This window comes from Triticum urartu, chromosome 5A, assembly GCF_056163025.1.
Source record: "Triticum urartu cultivar PI428250 chromosome 5A, HENAU_Tu73, whole genome shotgun sequence".
Taxonomy (NCBI): Eukaryota; Viridiplantae; Streptophyta; class Magnoliopsida; order Poales; family Poaceae; genus Triticum; species Triticum urartu.
The window spans coordinates 477,066,703-477,092,780 of record NC_141877.1 but is presented as its reverse complement, the minus strand read 5'-3'; the positions used below and the strand labels follow the sequence as shown (position 1 = coordinate 477,092,780).

At 51.1% G+C, this 26,078-nt stretch overlaps 2 protein-coding genes and 1 pseudogene across 2 annotated transcripts; 1 reads left to right on the top strand and 2 right to left on the bottom strand.

Annotated features, from left to right (window-relative positions):
- Positions 1–6,871: 6,871 nt before the first annotated feature.
- On the bottom strand, positions 6,872–8,635 carry LOC125507162 (protein NLP3-like; annotated as a pseudogene).
- A 2,411-nt stretch (positions 8,636–11,046) lies between these two features.
- On the bottom strand, positions 11,047–25,530 carry LOC147972083 (uncharacterized). Its single transcript, XM_087522934.1, has 3 exons — positions 25,277–25,530; positions 21,956–21,959; positions 11,047–11,841 (listed from the first exon to the last, which is right to left on the bottom strand). The coding sequence occupies exons 1-3, from the start codon at positions 25,528–25,530 to the stop codon at positions 11,047–11,049; spliced, it is 1,053 nt and encodes a 350-aa protein (XP_087379060.1).
- On the top strand, positions 15,821–16,664 carry LOC147972084 (uncharacterized). Its single transcript, XM_087522935.1, has 2 exons — positions 15,821–16,103; positions 16,180–16,664. Exons 1-2 carry the CDS (start codon positions 15,821–15,823, stop codon positions 16,662–16,664), a joined length of 768 nt encoding a protein of 255 aa, XP_087379061.1.
- Positions 25,531–26,078: the final 548 nt, after the last annotated feature.

Here is a 26,078-nt window from a genome sequence, read left to right as displayed (position 1 = left end):
ACAAAGTCGGTTACAATGGTAGGAGATCTACATATCCGTATCGCCAAGCTTGCCTTCCACGCCAAGGAAAGTCCCTTCCGGACACGGGACGAAGTCTTCAATCTTGTATCTTCATAGTCCAGGAGTCCGGCTGAAGGTATAGTCCGGCCATCCGGACACCCCCTAATCCAGGACTCCCTCAGTAGCCCCCAAACCAGGCTTCAATGACGATGAGTCCGGCGCGCAGATTGTCTTCGGCATTGCAAGGCGGGTTCTCCTCCAAATTCCGTGTACTTGTTGAATAAAGTCCGGTTTCTTGTAAATGTTGAGCTCCTTGGCTTCTACGCCCAAAAATGGACGTCTCCCACGTGTCAAACGAATACGAAAAGTCTGAGCGTTTTTACATCCACACCCCTAGCCACGTAAATGAGCCGCCCATTTAAGGGGACGAGGATTTAGATCCAAACCACGCCTTCTCCCCTTCGCGAGTGTTCATCAGAGCGCATCCGACAAAGGTCCATACCACCATGGCCAGCCGTCGCAACTCCTCCTTTCGCCCTTCAGCCCCCAGCCTGGATATTGGGAGAGATGCTCCATCCCGCATAGCGAGCTAGTGACGCTCCAGACCAAGGGATTTCTCCCCCCGGCCTATATGGTCCCGGTTCAAGCCGGTCTTGCCATCTATAATGGAGGAGAGCAAGCGGAGAGTGCCCCTAATCCCTCCAAAGGAGAGCGGGTGTGCCTCGTCCCTTATTTAATAAGAGGGCTCGGATTTCAAATCCATCCATTTCTCCGGGGGCTCCTAGAGTTCTATGGCCTCCAGCTACACAATCTCACGCCTGCCTCCGTATTGCATATCGCGGGCTTCGTAGCCCTCCGCGAGCTGTTCTTGGGTGTTGAGGCTCATTTCGGGCTGTGGAAAGAGCTATTCTGCCTTGTGCCCCGTTCTCAGAAGGGGTCGATATTTCAAGTGGGCGGAGCCGAAGTGTGGCGCATCGCCGGGACCGGATATCTATCCAGAACCCCAAAGAAGGCGTCCGAGGACTGGCCTTCGAAATGGTTTTACATAGAGGACGTCCCGCTGCCGGATCCTGTCCGGATCGGCCTCCCTGAGTTTGATAGTACTCCACTAAAGAAGCACCTAAGTTGGCGTCCACGGAGCCCTCAGAGGGAAAGCGACAAGGACGTCTGTTACCTGATGGGCCGGATAAGACTGTTAGCTCATTCCGGACTGACCATGATCGGGGTCATGGCCGCATGCATCATGCGAGGGGTGCAGCCGCTACAATACAGAGGCCACGCCATGTGGGATTTCAATGGGGAGGACGACGCCACCCGCTATGGCCGTAAGGGACCGGATTCGGCTGCGGCTCTAACAAAGACCTTGTCCGCTTTGTACAAGGGAGAAGAGGAGGAATTTCTCCGCGTCAACCCACAGGGTGGATTCTCTATGTACAATCCCCCAAGCTGGGTAAGTGGTTTACTTGCCTATCCGTTTTATATTCCCATTGTTAAATATTCAGTCTAACGACTTTAACGCAGGAACTGCGCCAGGCTGTTAAAGAAATAAACAGCCCTCCTCCATAACCCGAGGACCCAGGACGGTCCCTCGACCTGGCCTCTCAAGAGGATCCGGACTTATCTGTGGAGCTGATTGACGGAGTGTTCCGTCAATTGAGCAAGGACAACGCCTTGGTGGCCATTATGTCCGATTACCCAGGGCTAATCCCAGCCTCCCAGGTAACTGAGATCGAAGTCCCAGTACCCCGAATAGGGGTCCGTCCTCTCGTGTTTTCAGTTTCCTGATTACAACCGAGCTTTGCAGGGGAGGTTTTTGAGACGGGAGGCCGAACCTGCGGCGACAAGCTAACAAGGGGCCGCAGGGCCCCATGGGCAGAAAAGAAGTGTAGTCCGGACCGATGCGTCAGCGCAAAGGTATGGCGCGCCCCCTTATCCCAGGTGTTATACCTTCAAGGCATATTAACACTCGTGCTCTCTTCAGGACAAAGAGACCTCGTCGGACTATATCCGGAGAGGCTACCAATCGCGCCTCCACCAGCCAGGCTCCAAAGCCTGGTCCGGAGGAGGAGGCGAACACAAGGCGCACACCGGACGCTCCTCCGACGGAGGATGTGGACATGTTGTCTGCCACCAACTCTGAGGTGGAGAGTACCATGAACCACAAGCGTCGCCGGACAATTCTTCGCGACACTTGTTTCTCCCGAGAGGCATTAGATGCCTTCAATTCGGGAGATGCGTACCTCCGTGCCGCTCAAAATGGTCTAGCCAGAGCCACGGAGCAATATGTAAAAGACATACGGGTAAGAACATTTTGGTAATTATATATATATACCAGTAGCCCCTGAGACTTGAAACAGTTAGAATAACTGATTTAAGGATCATTTGTTATGCAGGTTCTTACAGAAAAGAATTCCCTACTGTCCCAGGAGCTGGAAGAGTGCAAAGCCCAACTTGAGGCCGCACTAGCCGCGGCAGGGGAGCCCAAGGAGACCCCCTCTGGTAATATACACTTCGAAAGATAAGTATTTTGCGAAGCACGACATGGGTGCGAATCTGACAAATGAATTTGCAGATGGCGCCGGATTGAGTCCGGAAAGGCAACAACTCCTACGCCAGCTGAAGGCTGGTGAGAAGGTGCTGACAAAGGTGAGGCAGGAGAAGAACAATCTCCAAGATGCCAACACCAAGCTGGGTGTCGACCTAAAAGATGTTCGTGCCCAGCTGTCAGACTCCGTTAAGGAGAATCAGCGGCTTCGGCGCGGCATATTTAGTAAGTGCTTGAACGAACCTTTGAAAAAAAAGGTCCGGCGGGGAAGTCGACTAACAGAGTAATGTCTGTAGGTGTGCTAACAGGTCGTCCTGCAGAGGAGATGCCCGGTTCTACGGGTGACCTTCTTCCTGAGCTCTCGCAACTGCTCGAGCGAGTTCGGCAGGTGATGCAAGGCGTCGCCCAGGCCTTGTGGCCATCCATCTCCATGCCCGAAGGTCTTGGAGAGCTTGCGGAGAAGCTAAAGGGAGCACGTCGGCGCTTCCGATTGTGGAAGATATCGGCCTGCCGTCAAGGCGCTAGGGAGGCTTGGGCCATGGTGAAGACGCGGTACACAAAGGCTGACCCCAACCACATGGCCGAGGTCGGTCCTGTGGGGCCCGATGGGAAGGAGATCCCTGTAAGCTTAGTATACGACCAAGTAGAATTGGCCGCAAAGTATTCCCAGCAGGACTGTAAATTAGACAGCCTGCTAGATGGTATTGAAGAGGAATACAATCAGTCAGAATGACTATGTAATTTAATTGACATTTATAATGCCTTCTAGCCGGATTGTAGATCGTTTGTCATGGCCGACCTTTTCGCTTCAGCCTCGGGACCTGACGGTCCGGAGTGTGTCCGAATTCCCATGCGGTTATATAAGAACCGGGGAATGCATGGAGACCAGGCGTAGGGGTCATTAGTGCGTGAACAGACAAGTGCCCGACTAGTTATGTTATATTACATGGTTAGTAAGAAACATCTTCCAGGGAGAATAGTTCCGTTAGGGGTTCCTTTCCCTGGGAGGCATGCCCTAAAGTGCATGCCCATTCTGCGAAAAAAGACGCGGGAAAAAGCATCTGGGGGCGCATAAATAAATAAGTGAAATGATCATCTTTTAGGTCACCGACCGAATATTCCCTTAAGAACGCTAGCTTTCGGCTTCACCCAGTCTGAGGTACACATCCGGCTGATCCGGCAGTAACAATCGCAGAGGTGCTCCCTTTACCACCTAGCTGAATAATCGGGAATGTAGGGGTAAGCACAGGAGCCAGGCAACCCAGCTTGGCCAAAACTTAAGTCATATCGATGCATATAATGGTGAAATAAAAGGTACATGCGGAAGTGTAACACATGTGTTGGGCATGAAGCCCGTATAAATAAGCTTCTGTTAAAAGAAGCCCCCAGGTTTAATGAGTGCGAATAGCACGTCATTTGATGAGCCTTTAAAGGCTATAAGAGAAAGGAAGGGGAGAAGGAGAGAAATGCAAGACAGACAATATATAAAAAATGGACAGAGGAAGGAGACGAACACAGAGTCCGGCGCTAGGCATAGAATCTTCGGAGACGGGTTGCGTTCCATGGGTTCGGCTCGAGTCGGTTATCCGATGCATCTCGCAGGCGGTACGCTCCACTAGTCAGGACTTGGTCAATTATGAAGGGACCTTCCCACTTGCGCTTGAGTTTGTCCTTTTTCTTGTCCGGCAGGCGTAGAACTAATTCGCCAACGTTGTAATTTTTGGCCCGTACTTCTCTGCTTTGGTATCTCGAGCCTGCTGTTGATAGAATGCGGAACGGGCTTTTGCCACGTCACGCTCCTCCTCCAATGCGTCCAAACAGTCCTGCCGATCGAGCTTGGCTTCTCTTTATTCGTACATCCGCACTCGAGGTGAGTCATGAATTATGTCGCAAGGCAAAACTGCCTCTGCGCCGTACACCATAAAGAATGGTGTGTATCCGGTGGTGCGATTCGGCGTGGTCCGCAGCCCCCAGAGTACGGAGTCGAGCTCCTCTACCCAGTGTGTGTTAGATTCCTTGAGGGACCGCACTAATCTGGTTTTGATGCTGCTCATGATAAGACAATTTGCACGTTGGACCTGGCCGTTAGTTTGTGGGTGATAGACGGAAGCATAATCGAGCTTGATGCCCATGTTTTTGCACCAGAGTTTTACCTCGTCGGCCGTAAAGTTCGTGCCGTTATCAGTGATGATGCTGTGGGGGACACCGTAACGGTGTACAACCCCGGATATAAAGTCTATCACCGGTCTGGATTCGGCCGTCTTAACAGGCTTGACTTCTATCCATTTGGTGAACTTATCCACCATGACCAGTAAGTATTTTTGCTTGTGGGTTCCGCCTTTAAGGGGTCCAACCATGTCAAGCCCCCAGACCGCGAAGGGCCAAGTGATGGGGATAGTTTGGAGGGCGGTGGGTGGCATATGGCTTTGGTTTGCAAAGAGCTGGCAACCGACGCATCGTTGGACTAAGTCCTGGGCGTCTGCCCGGGCCGTCGGCCAATAAAAGCCTGTACGGAATGCCTTGCTTACAAGGGACCGAGCTGCAGCATGATGACCGCCGAGTTCGGCATGAATTTCAGCCAGGAGGTTCCGCCCTTCCTCTTCGGAGATGCACCTTTGAAGGACGCCGGTAGTGCTTTTCTTATAAAGCTCTCCCTCGTGGACTTTGTAGGCTTTGGATCGCCCGCACTATGCAGCGTGCCTCATTTTGGTCCTCGGGGAGTTCCTGCCTAGTAAGGTAGGCGAGGAATGGTTCTGTCCATGGGGCGATGACGGCCATTATTACGTGGGCTGAAGGTGTTATTTCATTGGTAGAGCCTCCGATCGTGTCAGAATGTTCGGTGTCGGGCAGTGCGGTTGGGTTCGGGCTGTTATTGTTCGGCTCCCCTTCCCATACTACGGATGGCTTGAACAGCCTTTCCAAGAAGATGTTGGGGGGGACTACATCGCGTTTTGCGCCGATGCGTGCCAGGACATCTGCCGCCTGATTATTTTCCCGGGCTATATGGTGAAATTCGAGCCCTTTGAACCGAGCTGACATTTTTAGGACGGCGTTGCGGTAAGCTGCCATTTTTGGATCCTTGGCATCGAAGTCTCCATTTATTTGGGATATTGCGAGGTTCAAGTCCCCGCGCACCTCTAGGCGTTGAATGCCCATGGATACTGCCATCCAGAGACCATGTAAAAGGGCCTCATATTCGGCTGCATTATTGGAGTCTGTGTACATAATCTGGAGTACGTATTGAACCGTGTCTCCTGTGGGGGACGTCAAAACGACGCCAGCCCCTAGTCCGGCCAAAATCTTGGAGCCGTCGAAATGCATGATCCAATTTGAATATGTGCCGTACTCTTTAGGGAGTTCGGCCTCCGTCCATTCTGCAACGAAGTCGGCCAAAACTTGCGACTTGATGGCTCGCCGTGGCTTATAAGTTATGTCGAACGGGAGGAGCTCAATGGCCCATTTTGCAATCCGGCCCGTTGCGTCACAGTTGTTTATAATATCGTTAAGTGGTACTTCCGAGGCTACTGTTATTGAACACTCTTGAAAGTAGTGTCGTAGCTTCCGGGATGCCATGAATACCGCGTACGCGACTTTTGATAATGCGGGTACCGTGATTTGCACGGAGTGAGGACAGTGGACACATAATAGACCGGCTTTTGAAGGGGGAATTTGTGTCCGTCCGTTTCTCGTTCGACGACGAGCACTATGCTTAAAACCTGATGTGTTGCTGCAATGTACAATAGCATTGGTTCGCCAATGTTTGGCGCGGCCAGGACTGGGTTTGTTGCCAATATGACTTTTATTTCGTCGAGTCCGGCCGTGGCTGCATCCGTCCATTCGAAGTGTTCGGTGCGCCGAAGGAGGCGGTAAAGGGGTGTGGCTTGAGTGGAGGGCCGAGAGCCGCGTTGCCCACAATCTAGTTAAAACCAAGCAAAATGGTGTCACTTCCCACTTGCTGAAGATGCGGCTTTGGGGTCAATCCCATGGTCATCCTTCAAATGCCTCAACAAACAAGAAGTCCCATGCGTTTTTGGGTCGGCTGCGTAGTCCTTGTTGCAATAGTTGCAAATCGCTCGCGCTCCATCCGTCCTCTTGAAGTGATTCCATACTTTTGATCTTGATTTTGATTTTGATCTTGGTACATTTATCGACTGTGTAGAAGGATGGTGTGTGGACAACACTGATGCTTGCTGCAGCATTTCCAGTGTTCCTTCGCATCCTTTTGCTTCTGTCTAGCACCAAAGGTGATTCACAATGCCTACTTTCTGGATTCTGGGCATATGTTTCCTTCAGCTCTTTATTCCCAATCACAGGCATGTCAATGAACTAAGGAGATCCGAAGTCTCCATGAGAAGATGCATTCAAACTGCGCAGATTCTGTTTCATCAGAACTGACATAGACTCCAGAAGCGCCTTCTACTCACCATCTTCTCGGCAATCTAGTGGCAGGAAAAACTCCAATATGTAAACATCATCACCGGTGTATGAACTCTGCAAGCAAACTGCAATACAAGCAGCTAACCCAAATACACGAGCATAGTGTGCCAGGGGATATTTCAGTTTAGAGGCCTGGCTAACATCTTTCGAGAAGCAGAGCATGTTTGAGAGAAATGCGTCTCCAGAAACCCCCTGTCCCTTCTGTAGGCGATGCTCCACACATGCATTCCTAAATCCCCACATATGAGCATCGGCAATATGGAATGCCACATCACAGGTTGAAATGCATACTCCGTGACTGCAACAACCATCAAAATGTAAGCATGAATTCTTGAGGCTACCACCATGGCATACCATTTCTGTTATTCCAACATGGAACCCAGGTTGGAGCCAAGGGCAGCTTGTGTGTTTCAGAAATAATTGTGATAATTTCCAATATATCAACTAGAGCAGATTGACGGCTATGATTGAGTATCTTGAAAGGTGAAAGGACAACAACATTTATTAATTAGAACAACAGTACATCAGCTTGATGCTTTCTAAGGTAATAAAATCTTCCTTCTGAAAAACTTTGGAACACCAGTACACTTCCTAGACTATTTTCTTGATCGAAATGCTCACCTGGGCACTTGGGTGGAATGAAATATAAGAACTTGTGAGATTAACTGCCTGTTAACAGAACAAAGTAACGTGATAAGCGATTGCATGTAACCTATACATATGGTACTAGATTGTTACTCTGATAGAACACTTGGTTGGGTGTGAAAGAACCTCACCTCAAGTCCTTTGCATGTCAAATCAACCTCAGACTCAAAATTCACCTTCTTTGATGTCAGTATAAGTTCAACAACAGCAACACATGACTTTGTATGAGGATCAAACACAGGCAAGGCAATAGCAGCACAAACATTGTAACTCATTGCATGGATAAGCAGTGGATACTCTTTGCTGCTGTAGTACTGAACATTGGGTCTCCATTCTGGAACTTTGAGCCTGAATACCGGACCTGGTAACCCAAATTCCCCTACATTACTGCCTTCAGTAGAGAAGGCATACATCATGGATACGGGCCTCTTCTGAAGAAGCCTGGTATTCCGATGGTCAAGCACGAAAGGTTGTCCTGAAGTGGTAAGCACAGAGCGGCCTTTGTTGTTGACAGGCGCCCAAACCTGAACTAGGAGGCATGAATCAGTGGACTCTTCAAAATATCCGAGAGCATGTATAAGACTCTCCTTCAACACGGATAAACCATATGTGCTGCCATCATGAAGTAAAGCGTGGAGATGCCACTTACTACCAACACATTCTAGTTTCCTTTGGGAATTATCACCTATACGGAGCAGAACTGGAAGATTGAAGTAAAAGAAGGAAGGTAAAGTGAGCTAACGGAAAGGACGCATGCTCACCTTGGATGGTGGTAGGACTGGCATGTGCAGGGATGAGGGCCGTCTGCAAAGGTGACATGCGATCGTCATCACAATTCTGCAGGCCACCAAACCCCGCTACTGCCATCAGGCTTGGTGGTGGCGGCGACCATGAAATCAGCATCCTAGGCGGCGACAGGCATGCCATGACGAGTTGCATCATCTCTTCGTCCATGAAGAAGGTGTCAACATCCTCGCCGCTACTACCAGCTGGGAAATCTAAGTCCATGGGAGTAGATGATGCTGTCCCAAGGGAAAGTGCTGGACTAATGAGGGATGAACTGCTGAATGCGAACTGGGGAGGTTTTCAAGTTTCATCAATATATAAACTTGCATCTTTGGGCCTATTCTTCAAAAATAGGCAGGTCAGGTTCGGGCTAAATTTAAAAATCTAGGCCCAATCTCTTAACAGCTTATGAATAAATTGCTTTCTTCAGATGGCATGAAATGGTCAAGCCAGGAAAGTTCGGGCTCGATTTTTGTAGGATTCTTGATCGATCAGCCTATGTCACCTCGACGACTAAACGAGCACTACCGTTGGCTAAACTAAAGAGAAATGGCGTCCAAGGAGGCCACAACACCGATAACGACATCCAACCCCTCGCCTGAGTAGGAGGGACAGGTGCGCTCCTCCTCGTCTCCCTCCTCCGGCATCTCGCAAAAATACGGCCGCGTGGCTGCGTGCTGGCCACGAAGGAGCAGGCCAGGGCCAGCGCCCGCGACGCCGTGAAGAACGACCGAATTGTAGGAAAAAATATAGCGAATCGCACCGAAAATTCACCCGCGATGCGCGACGGTGTGTAAGCCGGCATCGATGGCGGTGATGACGGGATTGCTGCTGATGAGGCCCGGTCTAAGAGTGGCGGTGGCGCCATGGCCGGATCTGAGTCAGAGAGAGATGGAGAAGGTGGAGTAAGTGGTCTCCGCGATCAAGGTGGAGGAGAGTGTGAGCTGACATGTGGGTCCAAATGAGAAGAGCGGTTTTGTGAAGTTTTTTTTCTAATAGGAATTGCTGCCCCATGCCGCTAGCTCCTTGGTGCTAGGGGATGGTCTCCGCTTTATTATTCCCCTAACACGCGGTGTTCATAGAGTTTTTTCTATAAATAAAAGCCAATGAGGATAGTCTTTGGATTGGTCTTATTTTTTTGTCTCCGCTTTATTCCCAATGATAGAAATCCTATGAATTTGAAGCGTGTGTAGACAACTAGGATAGAGGAGGGCACCGGTGGCATGAATGAGGAGCAAGGGAAAGAGAGGATGACGGCCCAGACGTGAAAAAGGAAAGACGGACACGAGAGAAGGTCCATCCTATTTGATCCGACGTGACGAAAGCATTCAGGCGGCATTAAATCCACCCCATGTATGGGTTTGGTTTGAGGGGTGTTAGACACCCCGGACATATGGGCTAGACATAGGAGGGCCGGTTGAATGATATTTTTTTGTTCGGGTGGTGTCCGAATTATCTACCCGAACATGCTGGCTATCGACCCCTTTAGTCATTTTGCGTTGCCTCTCCCGCTCCGATAATTCTTTTGGAGATTGCTGATGGAATGACCATGGTAAACAAAATGATTTAGAAATATGGTCATAAAAAGTGCTTTGTTTGTTTGTCATGGAGGTCAAACCAACACCCTCTTGTTGGTTTTTTCGAAATGGAGGATTACTCCCGACCTTTCCATTGCACACAACCATATTTATTGCATTATTCAACAAGGTTTTGTAAAATAAATATATAGATCAAATCAAAGACACTTTTCTGACGAAAATTGTCACCCTACCTATAAGATTGATGATATGCTCTGACCTCGCGCCACACACTCTGAAAAATCTAGAGGCCTTACCAAGCCGCCTGCTGGTAGTGTATGGAGTTGATGATGGTAGTGTACCTTTCTGTGCCGAAGATAGTTCATGCAAAGGATTCATAGGTGCTTGGGAGGGGGAGAAGTGCCAATAGCATACGAGCTTCTGCTGCCATCATAGCCGTCGTTGCCGCGACGGCCATCATTGTAGCCACCACAGTTAGGGCCCCGTGTCCCCGACCAGCTGACATCTTTCGAGAAGCGGAGCATGTTTGAGAGAAATGTGTCTAGAAACTCCGTGTCCCTTCTATAGGCGATGGTCCACACATGCGAGCATCAGCAACATGGAATGCCTTAAGATTGTATTCTTGATGCTACCAATTCTGTCATTGCAATGTGGAACCCAGGTTTGAGCCAAGGGTAGCTTGTGACAAATAAATGTGAAAACTCCAAGTATACTCCCCAGAACATGTGCAAACCTCTCCCCTGACAGACATCCCTGTTAATCATTCTCGGAAATGGACATCTCTGTTAATCTTTCTCGGAGATGGGCCAACTTTATAATGAGCATTTACACACCGCAGCACCACAAATATGTGTAAAGAAGGATATAACTAATTTAGCTGATACTCTGTATAATCGATCATGTACTTCCAAATATGGTATAGATAAAAGGTGTGCCTACATGACCAAACAAACATAAGTTTCTCATTTAATTATGCTTACACGCCTACTCTTGAGGCCTCAAGAACAGCATCAAGGGTCAGCTGTTATCCTCACAATTACTACGTTCAGCAGCAGAAGAGAATTACAAGCTTTCTTTGCTAGCCATGACGATCGATCATAGCCGAATCTCCCCTTCCTCTAAATCTTCTTGGAAGCCTTGATGCTGCTGCTGCTTTAGGTCGTCGTCGTCGTCGTCAAGCTTGTCCTTGCGGAAGAGTCCCATCAGTCGCAACAAGTTGTTCGGCCTCGTCGTGTTGTACTGATTGATGCCGAGGGCCTTCACGTCCTCATCTAGAGTCTCGTTGAACATTACCGTCCTCTCCGTCGCGAGCACTTGCTGACGGGCCTTCTCCCTCGCCCGGGACGTCTCCTCCTTTCGCCGCCTTTCCAGAATCTCGCTGGCACGGGCGATGAGGTCGCGGGCTGGAGGCATAGTGTTGGCGGCGCGCTCTGCTGGAGCAGTACGACTATCGACGCTCTGGTGAGAAGAATCAGAAACCGAACCGTCGCTGCCGCTGATGGTTGCATCTTGGCCAAGATTCTTCAGCGGTGAGGCGTCACCGCAGATGTCCACGTACTGTTCATCCTCTTCGACGAGCTGCACGGGTGTCAGCCTGACCGGTAAAGGGGAGATGCCGTCGACGATGTCGACGTCTTCGTCCTCCTCCTCGGCCATCATATTTTTGTGTCGATGATTTGTCGATGGATTTGCCCTCTCTTGAAGGAATTTGTCCAGCTGCTTCTGCATCTCCACATGGGCCTCGTCTTGGACGGCGTGCATCTCGATCTCGATGTAATCATCGCAGATGCCGCGGTGGCTCTGCTTCTTCAACAGCTCCAGGATATGAGTAGGGAGCACATGAGATTCAGAGAGCTTGGCTAGCTTCGTGAGGTCCGCGTAGAGTTGGTCCTATCGTGGTTCTAAGACTGACAGTAGAATAGGGGGGGGGGGGTAGGAATGTAGAGGCAAGATCCTAGCTATGGAGGAGTTGTACACACGAGTTTTACGAGTTCAGGCCCTTCTCGGAGGAAGTAACAGCCCTACGTCTCGGAGCCTGGAGGCGGTTGACTGAATATATGTGTGTGAATTACATAAAGTGCAAACCCCTGTCCCAGAGGAGGGGGGTGGCTTATATAGAGTACGCCAGGACCCCGGCTCCCCTCTGTTACACAAGGTTCAATGCTCATAAAGGAGGGCCGTTACTGGTAACGTCTGCAGTAAAGTGTTGTAAATGCCCATAAAGCTATGGTTTAAACCCCGACCATTGCAGAGTGAAGGGCTTCTCATCTTCTGGTGGTCGAGTGTCTTCAAGGTGGTCGAGTGAGCACATCTTCATGGTCGAGTGGATGATGGTTTCTCTTTGACTGCTTCTGATTCTTTGTAGAGATGTCCTTGGGGAGGGTATGTTGGACAGATCCATGACCCTACCCTAGGTACATAGCTTCATCATTAGCCTCCGAATGGATCAGGGTTTAAGTGAGGAAGGAGTTGGGAAAACTTCCGAACCATTCTTTGCGCTATGAGTATATCTTGTTCTGGAACAATGAGTTGAGGTGAAGACGTCGACTCCTTTCTCAGTCGCCTTGGTCCATTCTTGGTTTTTGTCGAGTGAATTTTCATGGTAGAATTCCGAATGATAATGTAGAGGATGTTTGTCTTCAGTCTGACAGGTTGCTCTGCTCTCCGCGGATTTCGCGGGATTCGAATTTTGGGAAGTGCGCCAGACGGATGGAACCGAGGTTATCGGGACAGATTAGGCAAGTCTCCTCGATCCCCGCGCCACCTTTTTCGCCACGTACTGCGCGCAAATGTTGCGGGATTTGTTTAGATCGTCTGGGTCCACCAGTCAGTCACTCGGGGGACGACCTTATAAAAGGCCCCGGACCAGGCCTCTGCCCCATGCGCTCCCATTCTCTCTTCTTCTTCTCCCGATCTCTCCGCCACGCTCGCTTCCACTCTCGTCGTCGGACTCTTGCTTGAGCTCGACCCGTCACCATGGGGAAAGAGAAGACGGTGGCGCTGGAGCACGCGAAGAAGGCGACCGCGAAGGCGAAGGGCAAGCGGACCAGCCGGGGCGGATCCTCGTCGAGATCCGGCCTGCCGCCGGGCTGGATCCAGGGTGACTGGATCTGCTCGACAATCACCCAGGACGACCTCGACAACCTGGTGGAGGGGGGACTGATCCCCCACAAGTCGGCACGGCTCCCGGGGAACGAAACCGAGCCGCAGCCAAGGGAGGGTGAGTGTGTTCTCCTCGCCACCCATGTAGATCACGGATTCTCACTGCCTCCCCATCCTTTTTTCCGGGTTTTTTTGAACTTCTTTGGGGCTTAGCTTCACCATTTCACTCCAAACACCATAGTCTATCTGGCTGCTTTCATGTCGATGTGTGAAAATTTCTTGGGCTGTCGACCGCACTTGGGTCTTTTCAAACACATCTTCACCCGCCGCTCCCAGTCGGTCAAAAAGGCCAATCCGAGTGACGAGAGTACACAAGTGATCTAGATGTGCGGGGGTCTGGGGATCCAGATGAGGAGCAAGAGTACCTTCCCAGCCATGATCCTTCCCGACTCGGTCCGTGGCTGGCAGTCGACTTGGTTCTACTGTAAGGATCAGCCGACCCCGGGTCAGTCGACTGGACTTCCTCCCTTTTCCTTGGCTCGAGTGGAGAAGCCCGCCCCCCTGAAGGTAGTTCCAGAAGAGAAGGCGCAGGTCAAGGTGCTGGTCGAGCGGGTCGTCCAACTCGTCCACGATGGGGTGACCGGGATGGACCTGCTGGAGGTCTTTCTCGTTCGGCGCATCCAACTGCTTCAGGCGCGTGATCATCCGATTGGATGTACTCTGGGCTCGAGGATTCCACTCGGATCCACCCGGAGGATGTCAGCGAGGATACCTTGGAGAAGTGGTTGATGGGGATCACCAGCAACAAAGACAACCCTCGGGGGTCTAGGAGGGTGATTCCATTCGACAACTCGCACCAGTGGGAGCAGGTATAATTCTGTTTTATCAAGTATCTTTTCGATTCACCGTGTGACATCTTGTTTATGGTCGACTGGATTTCCTTTGATCGTTGTCTTTTCAGGCCCTCATCGACATGTACTCAATGCCCAACGGAGTGCAGGAGCAAGACGTCGAGGAAGAAGCGAGCGGGGGCGAGAGCGGCGAGGGGCACTCGGATGCCAAGGAGGACGAGGAGAGCGACGAATCGACTGATGACGAAGAAGTCGACTCCCCTCCTCGCAAGGAGAGGAGATCCAAACACGCTCACAACCCGGTGAGCGCTCCGGACTCGGTGGCCGCGCCGATTGGACAGTCTTTGAAGCATCCCAGGACGTCTTCCCCAACGCCGACTGAGAAGGCTCCAAAGCAGTCCAAAGTTGTGCTACCTCTAGTGCCGAAAGCACCGAAAGCCACCTCCTCCAAACTGCCAAAAGCTTTGCCCAGGATCAAAGTGACCGTCCCTACTATCTCCGGGTAATCATCTGACTTGTCCTTTTCGTCGACTCGATTAACCGGACGTAACCGATTGAATGCGGGTCTTTGCAGTGCTGCTACGTCAGGAACCTCTTCTCTCCAGTACCGGGATGAGGAGATGGAAGATGCGGTAACCTCCAACCCAGGTATAAACTCTTGTGATTTTGTTCTCGATTCCTTGGTCGATTGCGTTCTAGTGGTTCACTTGGGGTCGAATGTCCTGCCTTGCAGCTCCACCCAACGTCATCGATCTTCCAGATGACGATGAAGATGTGGCTCTTAAGCCCAGGAAGAGCAAGAAGGTAGCAACTGGCAGGATGTCTCGGCAAGAACCAACTACGACACCTCCCGTCCGTCAACCTGAAGACGCGGGTAGGGCCTCTGTGACCTTCGCTGCACCCTTGTCGAGTGAGCACCCCGCACCGTTGACTGCGCCTGTGATTCCTTCAGTCGTCCAACTCCACGCCACGGAGCTCCAAGCCGCCGCACCTGGGTCGTCTGCTCACTTTTTCACTAGCTATCCCGTCCCGGACAACCAGTCGGAAGCGGCTGCGGAAGCCATCCGACAGGCTGACATGATGATGGAGCGGGTGAAGACGGTACATGAGAACAGCCAGGCTGCCTATGATGCCAGTGCTGCTCTTCGGGCCAATGTCCAGGTGAGTAGACTTTTCGACTGTTTTTGTATTCTCCTGTTGTTTGCGTCGAATTAGAGAACCCGCTGGGTGTTTTGTTGTTTTTGGTAGTTTTATTCTTCCACTCGGTCTGGGCGAGTGGGATCTGAACCGGTGGGGGCACGCTAAGTGCACCCACTAGGTGTAGTCCCCGAGACCGCGGTCGACTGCTGGCAGTCGACTGGGGTCTGAGTTCTACTTTCCTTTCTTTTTCACTTCTTACACTCGACTCAGGCAGACCGGTCGAGTAGGATCCGAACCGGTGGGGGCACGCCAAGTGCACCCACTGGGTGTAGTCCCCGAGACCGCAGTCGACTGCTGGCAGTCGACTGTGGTCTGAACAGCTTTTTTTTTGACTTGGTCCGGGCAGACTGGTCGAGTTGAGTCTTAGTCAGCGGGGGCACGCCAAGTGCACCCACTGGGTGTAGCCCCTGAGACCGCAGTCGACTGTGTGCAGTCGGCTGGGGTCTAAGCGAACTTCTTTAGGTTTTATTCACTCGAAAGTAAACAACCTTTGATCTTATCGACTGATCCGTCTTTTGCCTTCTGTAGAAGTCTTGTACTCTTATTTCTAAGTTTGCTGAACTTGAGGAGAAGCAGAGGCAACTCAACCTCGACTTGGAATTGGCCCAGCAGAATCTGAAGAAAGCTCAAGGCGAAGCCGCTGGTATGGAAGGTAACTGACTGTCGACTGACTTTCAATATATTTATTTGATTCGATTGTTTCTTTTGCAGAGAAAATGAAGTTGGCTCTGGAGAAGAAGGACTCGGACCTCGCCTCCGCGCAAAAAGCAGCCCAAGATAAAACTACTCTCGCAGACCAGAAGCTTGCTTCAATCGGAACGCTGGAAGGGGAGGTGAACAAACTGAAATCTTGTCTTAATGAAGCTAACCGCGAAGTGACCAGTCTGAAGAAGGACAAGGTTGTCCTGAATGAAAATTTGGAGTCTGCGATCCGCAAGAGGAATGGCATGGAAGCTTATCCGAGGACTCTTGCCAAGAAGCTCTATCTCACGCTGGAAGGTATTTCTTCTAAATCGACTGTGTTGATGCTTGCGATCGGATCTTGCTCGGTCGATTCACTAATTTTTGGCTGCAGAATTCTGCCAAGACTTCGACGAGGAAACTGGAAGGGTCGAGACGGGTCTGGACCCTATCGCTTCTCCAGTCTGCGACGGAACTGCAATGAACGTGCTCCGACTGGAGTCCCGTATCGCCAGCGCCACAAGCTACCTCATGCGCCTAAAGGAGGTAGTCTCCCGAATCGACTCATCGCTTTGGCCGAGGGCGACGCTTCAAAATGACCTGGAATCCCTGATGACTCGACTGAACGAGATCCCTGACCGAGTGCAAGAATGGAAGAAATCCTCCGCCCGGTGTGGTGCTGACGTGGCACTGTCCTTGGTGCGAGTCCATTGTAAGGAGGCTCGTGAAGACAAGCTGGCTGCGATCAAAGTCGCTAACACCAAAAAGCATGACTTCCAGTCCTTCATGGAGATTTTCATTGCTGCCGCCACTCGGATCACTGATGGGATCGACCTGGACTCATTCGTGGAGCCTGCCAGCCCTCCTCCGGCCGAGTGAACAAACTTATGAAACTTGAATCTGCTTTAAATTTGCCTCGGAATGCTGAGTGATTGCTGTAACCGTTGAACTCCTTCGGGCTTGATGCCCGAGTACTTTTCATTTGCTGCTTGGAACTTTTAGGATTTATATGAATTTGGTTTATCTCCAAATGTGCTTGCTTTTGCCTTCGAATGGACTTTGCTCACTGCTCGGAATAGTCTTTGCGCCAGAGATGTAGCTCTGAGGTGGCGGCTCCGGTCGACCTGCGCTTTGTCGTCCTTGCGGATAGGGATGGAGCGGACGTTGTACTTGTGCCGTAGCTCCGAAGGAGAAGGTTGCAGTCGACCTGCACCTCATCGTCCTTGCGGATAGGGATGGAGCGTACGTTGTACTTGTGCCGTAGCTTCGAAGGAGAAGGTTGCAGTCGACCCGCACCTCGTCGCCCTTGCGGATAGGGATGGAGCGTACGTTGTACTTGTGCCGTAGCTCCGAAGGAGAAGGTTGCAGTCGACCTGCACCTCATCGTCCTTGCGGATAGGGGTATGTTTCAGACTCAGGCGAGTACTGGACTGCAGCTAAGACCCCCGAGTGGGAGGACTGCTCTCCACTCGGTAAATTTTTTTCAAACTTAGGCGAGTACTGGACTGCAGCTAAGCCTCCTAGTGGGAGAACTTGGGCGAGTACTGGACTGCAGCTAAGCCCCCGAGTGGGAGGATTGCTCTCCACTCGGTAGGATTTTTTCAAACTTAGGCGAGTACTGGACTACAACTAAGCCTCCTAGTGAGAGAACTTAGGCGAGTACTGGACTGCAGCTAAGCCTCCTAGTGGGAGGATTGCTCTCCACTCGGTAGGATTTTTTCAAGCTTAGGCGAGTACCGGACTGCAGCTAAGTCTCCTAGTGAGAGAACTTAGGCGAGTACTGGACTGCAGCTAAGACCCCCGAGTGGGAGGACTGCTCTCCACTCGGTAAAATTTTTTCAAACTTAGGCGAGTACTGGACTGCAGCTAAGCCTCCTAGTGGGAGAACTTGGGCGAGTACTGGACTACAGCTAAGCCCCCGAGTGGGAGGATTGCTCTCCACTCGGTAGGATTTTTTCAAACTTAGGCGAGGACTGGACTACAACTAAGCCTCCTAGTGAGAGAACTTAGGCGAGTACTGGATTGCAGCTAAGCCCCCGAGTGGGAGGATTGCTCTCCACTTGGTAGGATTTTTCAAACTTAGGCGAGTACTGGACTGCAGCTAAGCCCCCGAGTGGGAGGATTGCTCTTCACTCGGTAGGATTTTTTCAAACTTAGGCGAGTACTGGACTGCAGCTAAGTCTCCTAGTGAGAGAACTTAGGCGAGTACTGGACAGTAGCTAAGCCCCCGAGTGGGAGGATTTCTCTCCACTCGGTAGGAGTTTTTCAAACTTAGGCGAGTACTGGACTGCAGCTAAGTCTCCTAGTGAGAGAACTTAGGCGAGTACTGGACTGCAGCTAAGCCCCCGAGTGGGAGGATTGCTCTCCACTCGGTAGGATTTTTCAAACTTAGGCGAGTACTGGACTGCAACTAAGTCTCCTAGTGAGAGAACTTAGGCGAGTACTGGACTGCAGCTAAGCCCCCGAGTGGGAGGATTGCTCTCCACTCGGTAGAATTTTTTCAAACTTAGGCGAGTACTGGACTGCAGCTAAGCCCCCTAGTAAGAGAACTTAGGCGAGTACTGCACTGCAGCTAAGCCCCCGAGTGGGAGGATTGCTCTCCACTCAGTAGGATTTTCTTTCGAACTTAGGCAAAACGGATTCGCGACTAAGCCCACCCACTGGGGGATTTCAGAAGTAAATAAGAACACAACAATCGAATGATAGGACCATAAGCTCTTGTCATTGATAAACAAATTACAAAGGTGTTTCTTATTACATTTTATTCGAACGAGTGCTTAAGTGTAAAAGGGGCGGAGCAGCTCCGCGTTCCAAGCCCGTGGCTCGTCTTTATGATGCTCAATACTGTAAAGATGGTATGCTCCATTGTGGAGAACTTTGGTGATGATGAAGCGGCCCTCCCAAGTCGGGGCAAGCTTGTGTGGTTTCTGTTGATCCACTCGAAGAACCAGGTCTCCTTCTTGAAAGGCTCGACCCCTCACATTTCTGGAATGGAATCGACACAAGTCTTTTCTCCTCTAAGAGATCGACTGAATCTTGCCGGGCCTGCTCTGCTTCTTCTTCAGAGAAGAGCTCGACTCGGGGTGCGTTGTGGAGCAGGTCACTTGGCAAAACAGCTTCGGCTCCATAGACTAAGAAGAAAGGAGTTCGTCCGGTCGACCGATTAGGAGTTGTCCTTAAACCCCACAGAACTGACAGAAGTTCATCAACCCAAGCGCATGCTGCATGTTTGAGATCACGCATCAGTCGGGGTTTCAGTCCTTTGAGAATTAGGCCATTGGCTCTTTCTGCTTGTCCGTTCGACTGCGAGTGAGCGACTGAAGCATAGTCGACTCGAGTGCCCTGAGAGGCGCAGAAAGCTCTGAAATCATCGAAATCGAAGTTCGACCCATTGTCCGTGATGATGCTGTGTGGGACTCCATATCTGAATGTCAATTCTCTGATAAAACTGACAGCAGTGCTAGCATCAAGGTTCTTGATAGGTTTAGCTTCGATCCATTTGGTAAACTTGTCGACTGCAACGAGCACATGAGTGAAGCCGCTCCTGCCAGTTCTCAGTGGTCCAACCATATCCAGTCCCCAAACAGCAAAGGGCCAGATGAGGGGGATGGTCTTCAGGGCTGATGCTGGCTTGTGAGACATGTCGGAGTAAAACTGGCAGCCTTCACATCTGTCGACTATATCTTTTGCCATTTCATTTGCTCATGGCCAATAGAATCCATCTCGGTATGCTTTAGCCACGATGGCCCGAGAGGACGCATGATGACCACAGGTCCCCGAGTGGATGTCATTGAGGATCATTCAACCTTCTTCTGGTGTTATGCATTTCTGACTGACTCCAGTCACGCTTTCCCTGAACAATTGTCCTCTTATCACAGTAAAGGCCTTGGATCGATGGACGATCTGTCGAGCCTCTTCTTCATCCTCTGAGAGTTCTTTCTTGAGGATGTACGCAATGTAGGGCACCGTCCAGTCGGGAGTAATGGCCAGAACCTCCATGATCAGGTCGACCACGGCTGGGACCTCGACTTCAGTCAGATCTGTGGCGCTCTTAGGTTGCGGTGGCTCTTCAGTAAAAGGATCTTCCTAAACTGTCGGCGAGTGAATATGCTCCAAAAACACATTGCTGGGAATGGCTTCTCTCTTAGAACCTATCTTTGCCAAGTCATCGGCTGCTTGATTTTTCAGTTGGGGTATGTGGTGGAGTTCTAACCCCTCAAACTTCTTCTCAAGCTTTCTCACCGCGTTGCAGTAACCAGTCATGGCTGGGCTTCTGACGTCCCACTCCTTCATCACTTGATTAACTACCAACTCTGAGTCGCCATAGACCATGAGGTGACGGACACCGAGTGAGATGGCCATGCGCGTCCCATACAGGAGTGCTTCATATTCTGCTTCATTGTTGGAGGAATCAAAGTGAATCTGGAGGACATATCTGAGCCTGTCTCCTCGGGGGGATACCAGAACTACCCCAGCACCAGAACCATTCAGCATTTTGGATCCGTCAAAGAACATGGTCCAGTGCTCAGAGTGAACTTGAGTCGGCAGTTGCTGTTCGATCCACTCGGCGAGGAAATCTGCTATTGCTTGGGACTTGATAGCTTTCTTTGCCTCAAACTTGATATCCAAGGGAAGGAGTTCAATCGCCCATTTTGCCACTCGACCAGTTGCATCTCTGTTGTGCAGAATCTCTGACAATGGAGCGTCGCTGACGACTGTAACAGAGTGATCCGAGAAATAGTGTGCAACCTTCTTCCTGGTCGTGTAAATCCCATAGACAAGCTTCTGATAATGAGGATATCTCTGCTTTGACGGGGTCAGGACTTTAGAAATATAATAAACTGGGCGTTGAACTTTATAAGCTTTTCCTTCTTCTTCCCGCTCGACCGTAAGTACTGGACTGACGACTTATCCAGTGGATGCTATATAAAGCAGTATAGGCTCTTTGCTGATTGGAGCAGCAAGCACCGGCTGGGTGGAAAGCAGGGATTTTAGCTTTGTAAACGCTGCATTAGCTTCTGGGGTCCACTCGAACTTATCTGATTTCTTCATCAGTCGGTAAAGAGGCAGCGCCTTTTCACCGAGGCGAGAAATGAATCGACTTAGGGCGGCCAAGCAACCAGTAAGCTTCTGGACATCATGCACACGCACAGGGTGTTTCATTCGGAGTATAGCGTACTTTCTCTGGGTTAGCATCGATTCCTCGTTCGGAAACAAGGAAACTGAGTAACTTTCCGCCTGGAACTCCAAACGTGCCCTTTGATGGATTGAGCTTGATATCATACCTTCTGAGGTTGGCAAAGGTTTCAGCAAGGTCAGTTAGTAGGTCGGAACCTTTACGTGACTTGACCACAATGTCATCCATCTATGCTTCCACATTCCGACTGATCTGAGTGAGCAGGCACTTCCGAATCATCCGCATGAATGTGGCTCCGGCATTCTTCAAACCGAATGGCATTGTGACATAACAGAAGCACCCAAATGGGGTGATAAAAGCTGTCTTTATCTCGTCGGGTCCGTACAGACGGATCTGGTGGTACCCGGAGTAGGCGTCCAAAAAGGACAAACGCTTGCACCCTGCAGTCGAGTCGACTATCTGATCAATGCGAGGGAGAGGAAAGTGATCTTTCGGGAAGGCCCGATTGATATGCTTGAAATCAATGCACATGCAATGTGAGTCGTCTTTCTTTGGGACCACGACAACATTGGCTAACCACTCGGAGTGGTAAATCTCTCGGATGAACTCAGCTGCCAAAAGCCGAGCCACCTCTTCACCGATTGTCTTTCTTTCCTGTACGACGGACCGTTGAAGATGCTCTTTGACTGGTTTCACCTTCGGGTCGACTCGCAAACGATGCTCAGCCAGTCCCCTGGGAACACCCAGCATGTCAAAAGGCTTCCATGCAAAGATGTCCCAGTTCTCATGGAGGAACTGGATGAGCGCTTCTTCCTATTTGGAGTCGAGTGTGGTTGAAATGTGAGTCGGAGCTGCATTGGGATCTGTCGGGTGAATGTGAATCGACTTCGTTTCACTAGACGACTGGAATGCTGAATCTGTGGCTGGCTTCTTGGCTCGCAGCAAGTCACTCGGATCTGCATTTTTCTGGTATTCTTGCAATTCTACCACGACCATCTGGGCATCGGCGATCTTTGAGCCCTTCTGAAAGCACTCTTCTGCCTTCTTCCGATTGCTAGAGATAGTGATCACTCCTCCGGGACCAGGCATCTTCAGTTTGAGGTACACGTAACGTGGTCGAGCCATAAATCGTGCATAAGCTGGCCTGCCCAGAATTGCATGATAAGCACTCTGGAAATCCACAACTTCAAATGTCAACTTTTCTTTGCGGTAATTTTTGGAATCACCGAAAACCACGTCGAGCGCAATCTGATCGAGGGATGCCGCCTTCTTGCCTGAAATGACCCCATGGAAACTCATATGGCTTTCACTGAGTCTGGACATCGGAATGCCCATTCCCTTCAACGCCTCTGCATACAGTATGTTCAGGCCACTGCCACCGTCCATCAGGACCTTTGTCAGTCGAGTGCCTTCGACCACCGGGTCGACCACCATTGCTTGCCTCCCAGGGGTGGCTATGTGCGATGGATGGTCAAACTGGTCGAATGTAATGGCAGTCTGTGACCACTTCAAGTAACTAGGTGTCACCGGAGCGACCATGTTCACTTCCCTGTTGATGACTTTCAATCGACTTTTGCTCTCGACGTCAGCAAAAATCATCAGAGTGGAATTCACGTGGGGATAACCATCATCATCCTCTTCCTCATCCTCAGCCTTGTCTTCTTCCTTCTCCTTTTCCTTGGGATGTTTCTCTCGGAACTGCCAGATTAGGAGTCGACACTGCCGAGTGGTGTGCTTCGGGTAAATGAAATTACCTTCTTCATCTTTTTTGGTGTGGATATGGCACGACAGATCCAACACGTCATTTCCATCTTGATCTTTTACTTTCTTGGGGTTCCACGGCCCTTTGTGCTTCCCCTTGAACTTTCCTTGAACCACAGCCAAGGCTTCACCCGGAGCAGCTGGCTCGGCCTTGCGCTTCTGTTTCCGACCGGAGTTTCCTCCTCCGGCTTCATGGGCGACTGCTTTGTGCTTGCCACTCCGGAGTCGCTCTTCTTCTTCACCATTGGCATACTTGGTGGCAATTTCCATCATCCGAGCCAGAGTCATATTTCCTGTCCGGCCAAATTTCATATTCAACTCTCGATACCTGACGCCTTCCTTAAAGGCACAAATTACCTGATGATCTGACACATCTTCTACCGTGTGGTGTAGGGTGATCCATCTCTGGATATAATCCCTCAAAGTTTCATTCGGTTTCTGAACACAACACTATAATTCTGTCAAACCTGCCGGCCGTTTGTAAGTGCCCTCGAATGTTCTGACAAACACTCGGGCGAGATCTTCCCAAGTATAGATGCTGCCAAGCGCTAACTGATTCAGCTATGCTCTAGCCGAGCCCTCCAACATCAGAGGAAGGCATTTCATGGCCACTTCATCATTGCCGCCACCAATCTGGACAGCCACTCGGTAGTCTTCAAGCCAAGTGTCAGGCTTGGACTCTCTGGTGAACTTACTGACTCCAGTCGCTACCCTAAAGTTGGGGGAATCACCGCAACTCTGATAGCTCTGCTGAAGCACTCTGGACCAGAGACATGCACCCTATTGCTGGTTTGCGGATCTCTGTCATGGCCCTCTCGGTGAGCTCTGTTTCTGTCGACCAAGCCCTGCACGAGAATAGATCTTGCATCAAAGCCTGGCTCCGTGGGGCCGAATGAATACCTCGTCCGACACTGTGAGGGCGTCTTTCTTCATGTTGCCGAGGCACGTATGACCCACTTCTTGGAGGAGGCGTGGGCACTCGATGGCGATCATTGCGATCGGCACGGCGATCATACTGCTCTCAGTTTCTGTACTGATCACGCCGATCTCCACGTCCCTCACGCCTCGGGGGCGATCTTGGGCTATGGGCCGACTGAACTGTGTCTGCGACCACGGATCTGCTATGGATCCTATTCCACGACTGAGATACGATCGTATTCTGCTCTCCCGCTGCCCGGAGCAAGGCTCTGATCTGCACCAGACCTCGGCCAGCTTCTGATTGGGAAGGTTGGATCGACTCTGCTATCCGGGCAGCAACTGCTAGATTCTGGATCGGTGTTCGGTATACCTGAGTCGGAGGTGGAAAAAGATGGCGTCGACTGGACTCAGGAGCACGTTGTCGAGCGCGATCGTCGAGTGCGCGCTGGAGGTTCTCCAGTCGAGTGCGCTCAGCCAGGTTGGCCAAGCGTGCCTGCTCCAAGGCCTGGGCCTCAGGGGTTTCTCCAACTATAGGAGTATGCAGTGCATCCATGTTCCGGCGGCGAAGTTCCTCCCTCTGCTGTGAGGAGAGGGGTTCGGGGCGGTACTCCTCGTGAACGCGCGACGGATCGCCATTCCCGTCCCCTCCGTCTTCACGGTTGAAGCCAGGAGGGTTGCATGGTCCATTGACCATCAGGACTTCCGCCGCTGGGTCACTGCTGTCGCACTCGGATAAGGTCTCTACGGAGCCAGTCGACAGATCGAACAGGCCGTAGAGAGTTTCATCGGGCTCGATCGCCGCGACTTGAGGGGTGGCCGACTGGACCGTTTGCTTCGGCGGGCCGCAGGGAGGGGGAAAGCTGCTGGAGTCGACTGATACTAGGTCGATGGCTGCCGCAGGAGGACGCCGTGGACGCACGCGCGAAAGTGCGTCGCCCCGCGGGCGGGGAGCGCGTCGGCGTCGAGTGGTGCCTCCTGAAGCCAAGCGGAGTCGTCGGCGACAAACACGAGCGCGCCGAGACGGATCTCGCGGCCCTCAGCCAAACCTCTGCCTGGAACCATGATGATGGGGATCAGAAAAATTGCAACTTCTCCAACAAGTCGCTAAGACACCGGCCCCACGGTGGCCGCCAACTGTCGTGGTTCTAAGACTGACAATAGAATAGGGGGTAGGAATGTAGAGGCAAGATCATAGCTATGGAGGAGTTGTACACACGAGTTTTATGAGTTCAGGCCCTTCTCGGAGGAAGTAACAGCCCTACGTCTCGGAGCCCAGAGACAGTTGACTGAATATATGTGTGTGAATTACATAAAGTGCGAACCCCTGTCCCAGAGGAGGGGGGTGGCTTATATAGAGTACGCTAGGACCCTAGCTCTCCTCCGTTACACAAGGTTCAATGCTCATAAAGGAGGGGCATTACTGGTAACGTCTGCAGTAAAGTGTTGTAAATGCCCATAAAGCTATGGTTTAAACCCCGACCGTTGCGGAGTGAAGGGTTTCTCATCTTCTGGTGGTCGAGTGTCTTCAAGGTGGTCAAGTGAGCACATCTTCATGGTCGAGTGGATGATGGTTTCTCTTCGACTGCTTCTGATTCTTTGTAGAGATGTCCTTGGGGAGGGTATGTTGGACAGATCCATGACCGTACCCTAGCTACATAGCTTCATCAGGTCCAGCTCCTTGAACGTCATCTTCTTCACGGGAACGGCATGGGACGCCTTCCTCTTCTTGGCTGGCGGTTCCTCGGCTGGACGGACGAACACACGGGGAGCCGACGTCGGGGACGAGGCGGGAAGCACGGCGGCCGCCTCGGCGAGGAGGCGACGGACCGCAACGATCTCTGACTGGAACCGCTGGCGAAGGATCTCCAGCGGGCGCTTCCGGCCGTGGCCGCACATGACGCTGAAGGGCTCCCGGTGGGCAATCTCCATGGGAACAGGTGGATGGCGGTCGCTGGGTAAGGGCCGGAAGATGCGAGAGGATGCGGTGGAGGAGAGGAGACGATGGGAAAGATGGGAAGGGCGCTGGAGAAGACTCAGGGCAAGGCCATATACTGGTGAAGATTTGTGATCCATGATGAAATCGAAGTCGTGTTCTGCTCATGATCCGTGAAGAAATCGGAATGGAATGCCCATGGCTGCTCGCTGTCCCAAGATGCGGAACCGAGTGTAATTAGGAAAGCACCTCCGTCCTACTCTGCTCACCGCTGTCTCTCTATGACGACTGGTTTTGTCAAATTGATTGACTTTGAAATCAAATACAACTCGTTTGGATCCCAGTTTTTCATTACAATGCTTTCTAAAAAAATTATTCACCACAATTCATTTAATTATACAATCAGATGATTCTAAATGAGATGCAAGTTACTTTAAACTTTTTGTGGAAAGTTAAAACTCCACCAAAAATTAAGCACCACTCAGATGCCCAAATGAGGTGAAATTTGGCAAAGACCTCACCACTGAAGCATCTCCATGCAAAA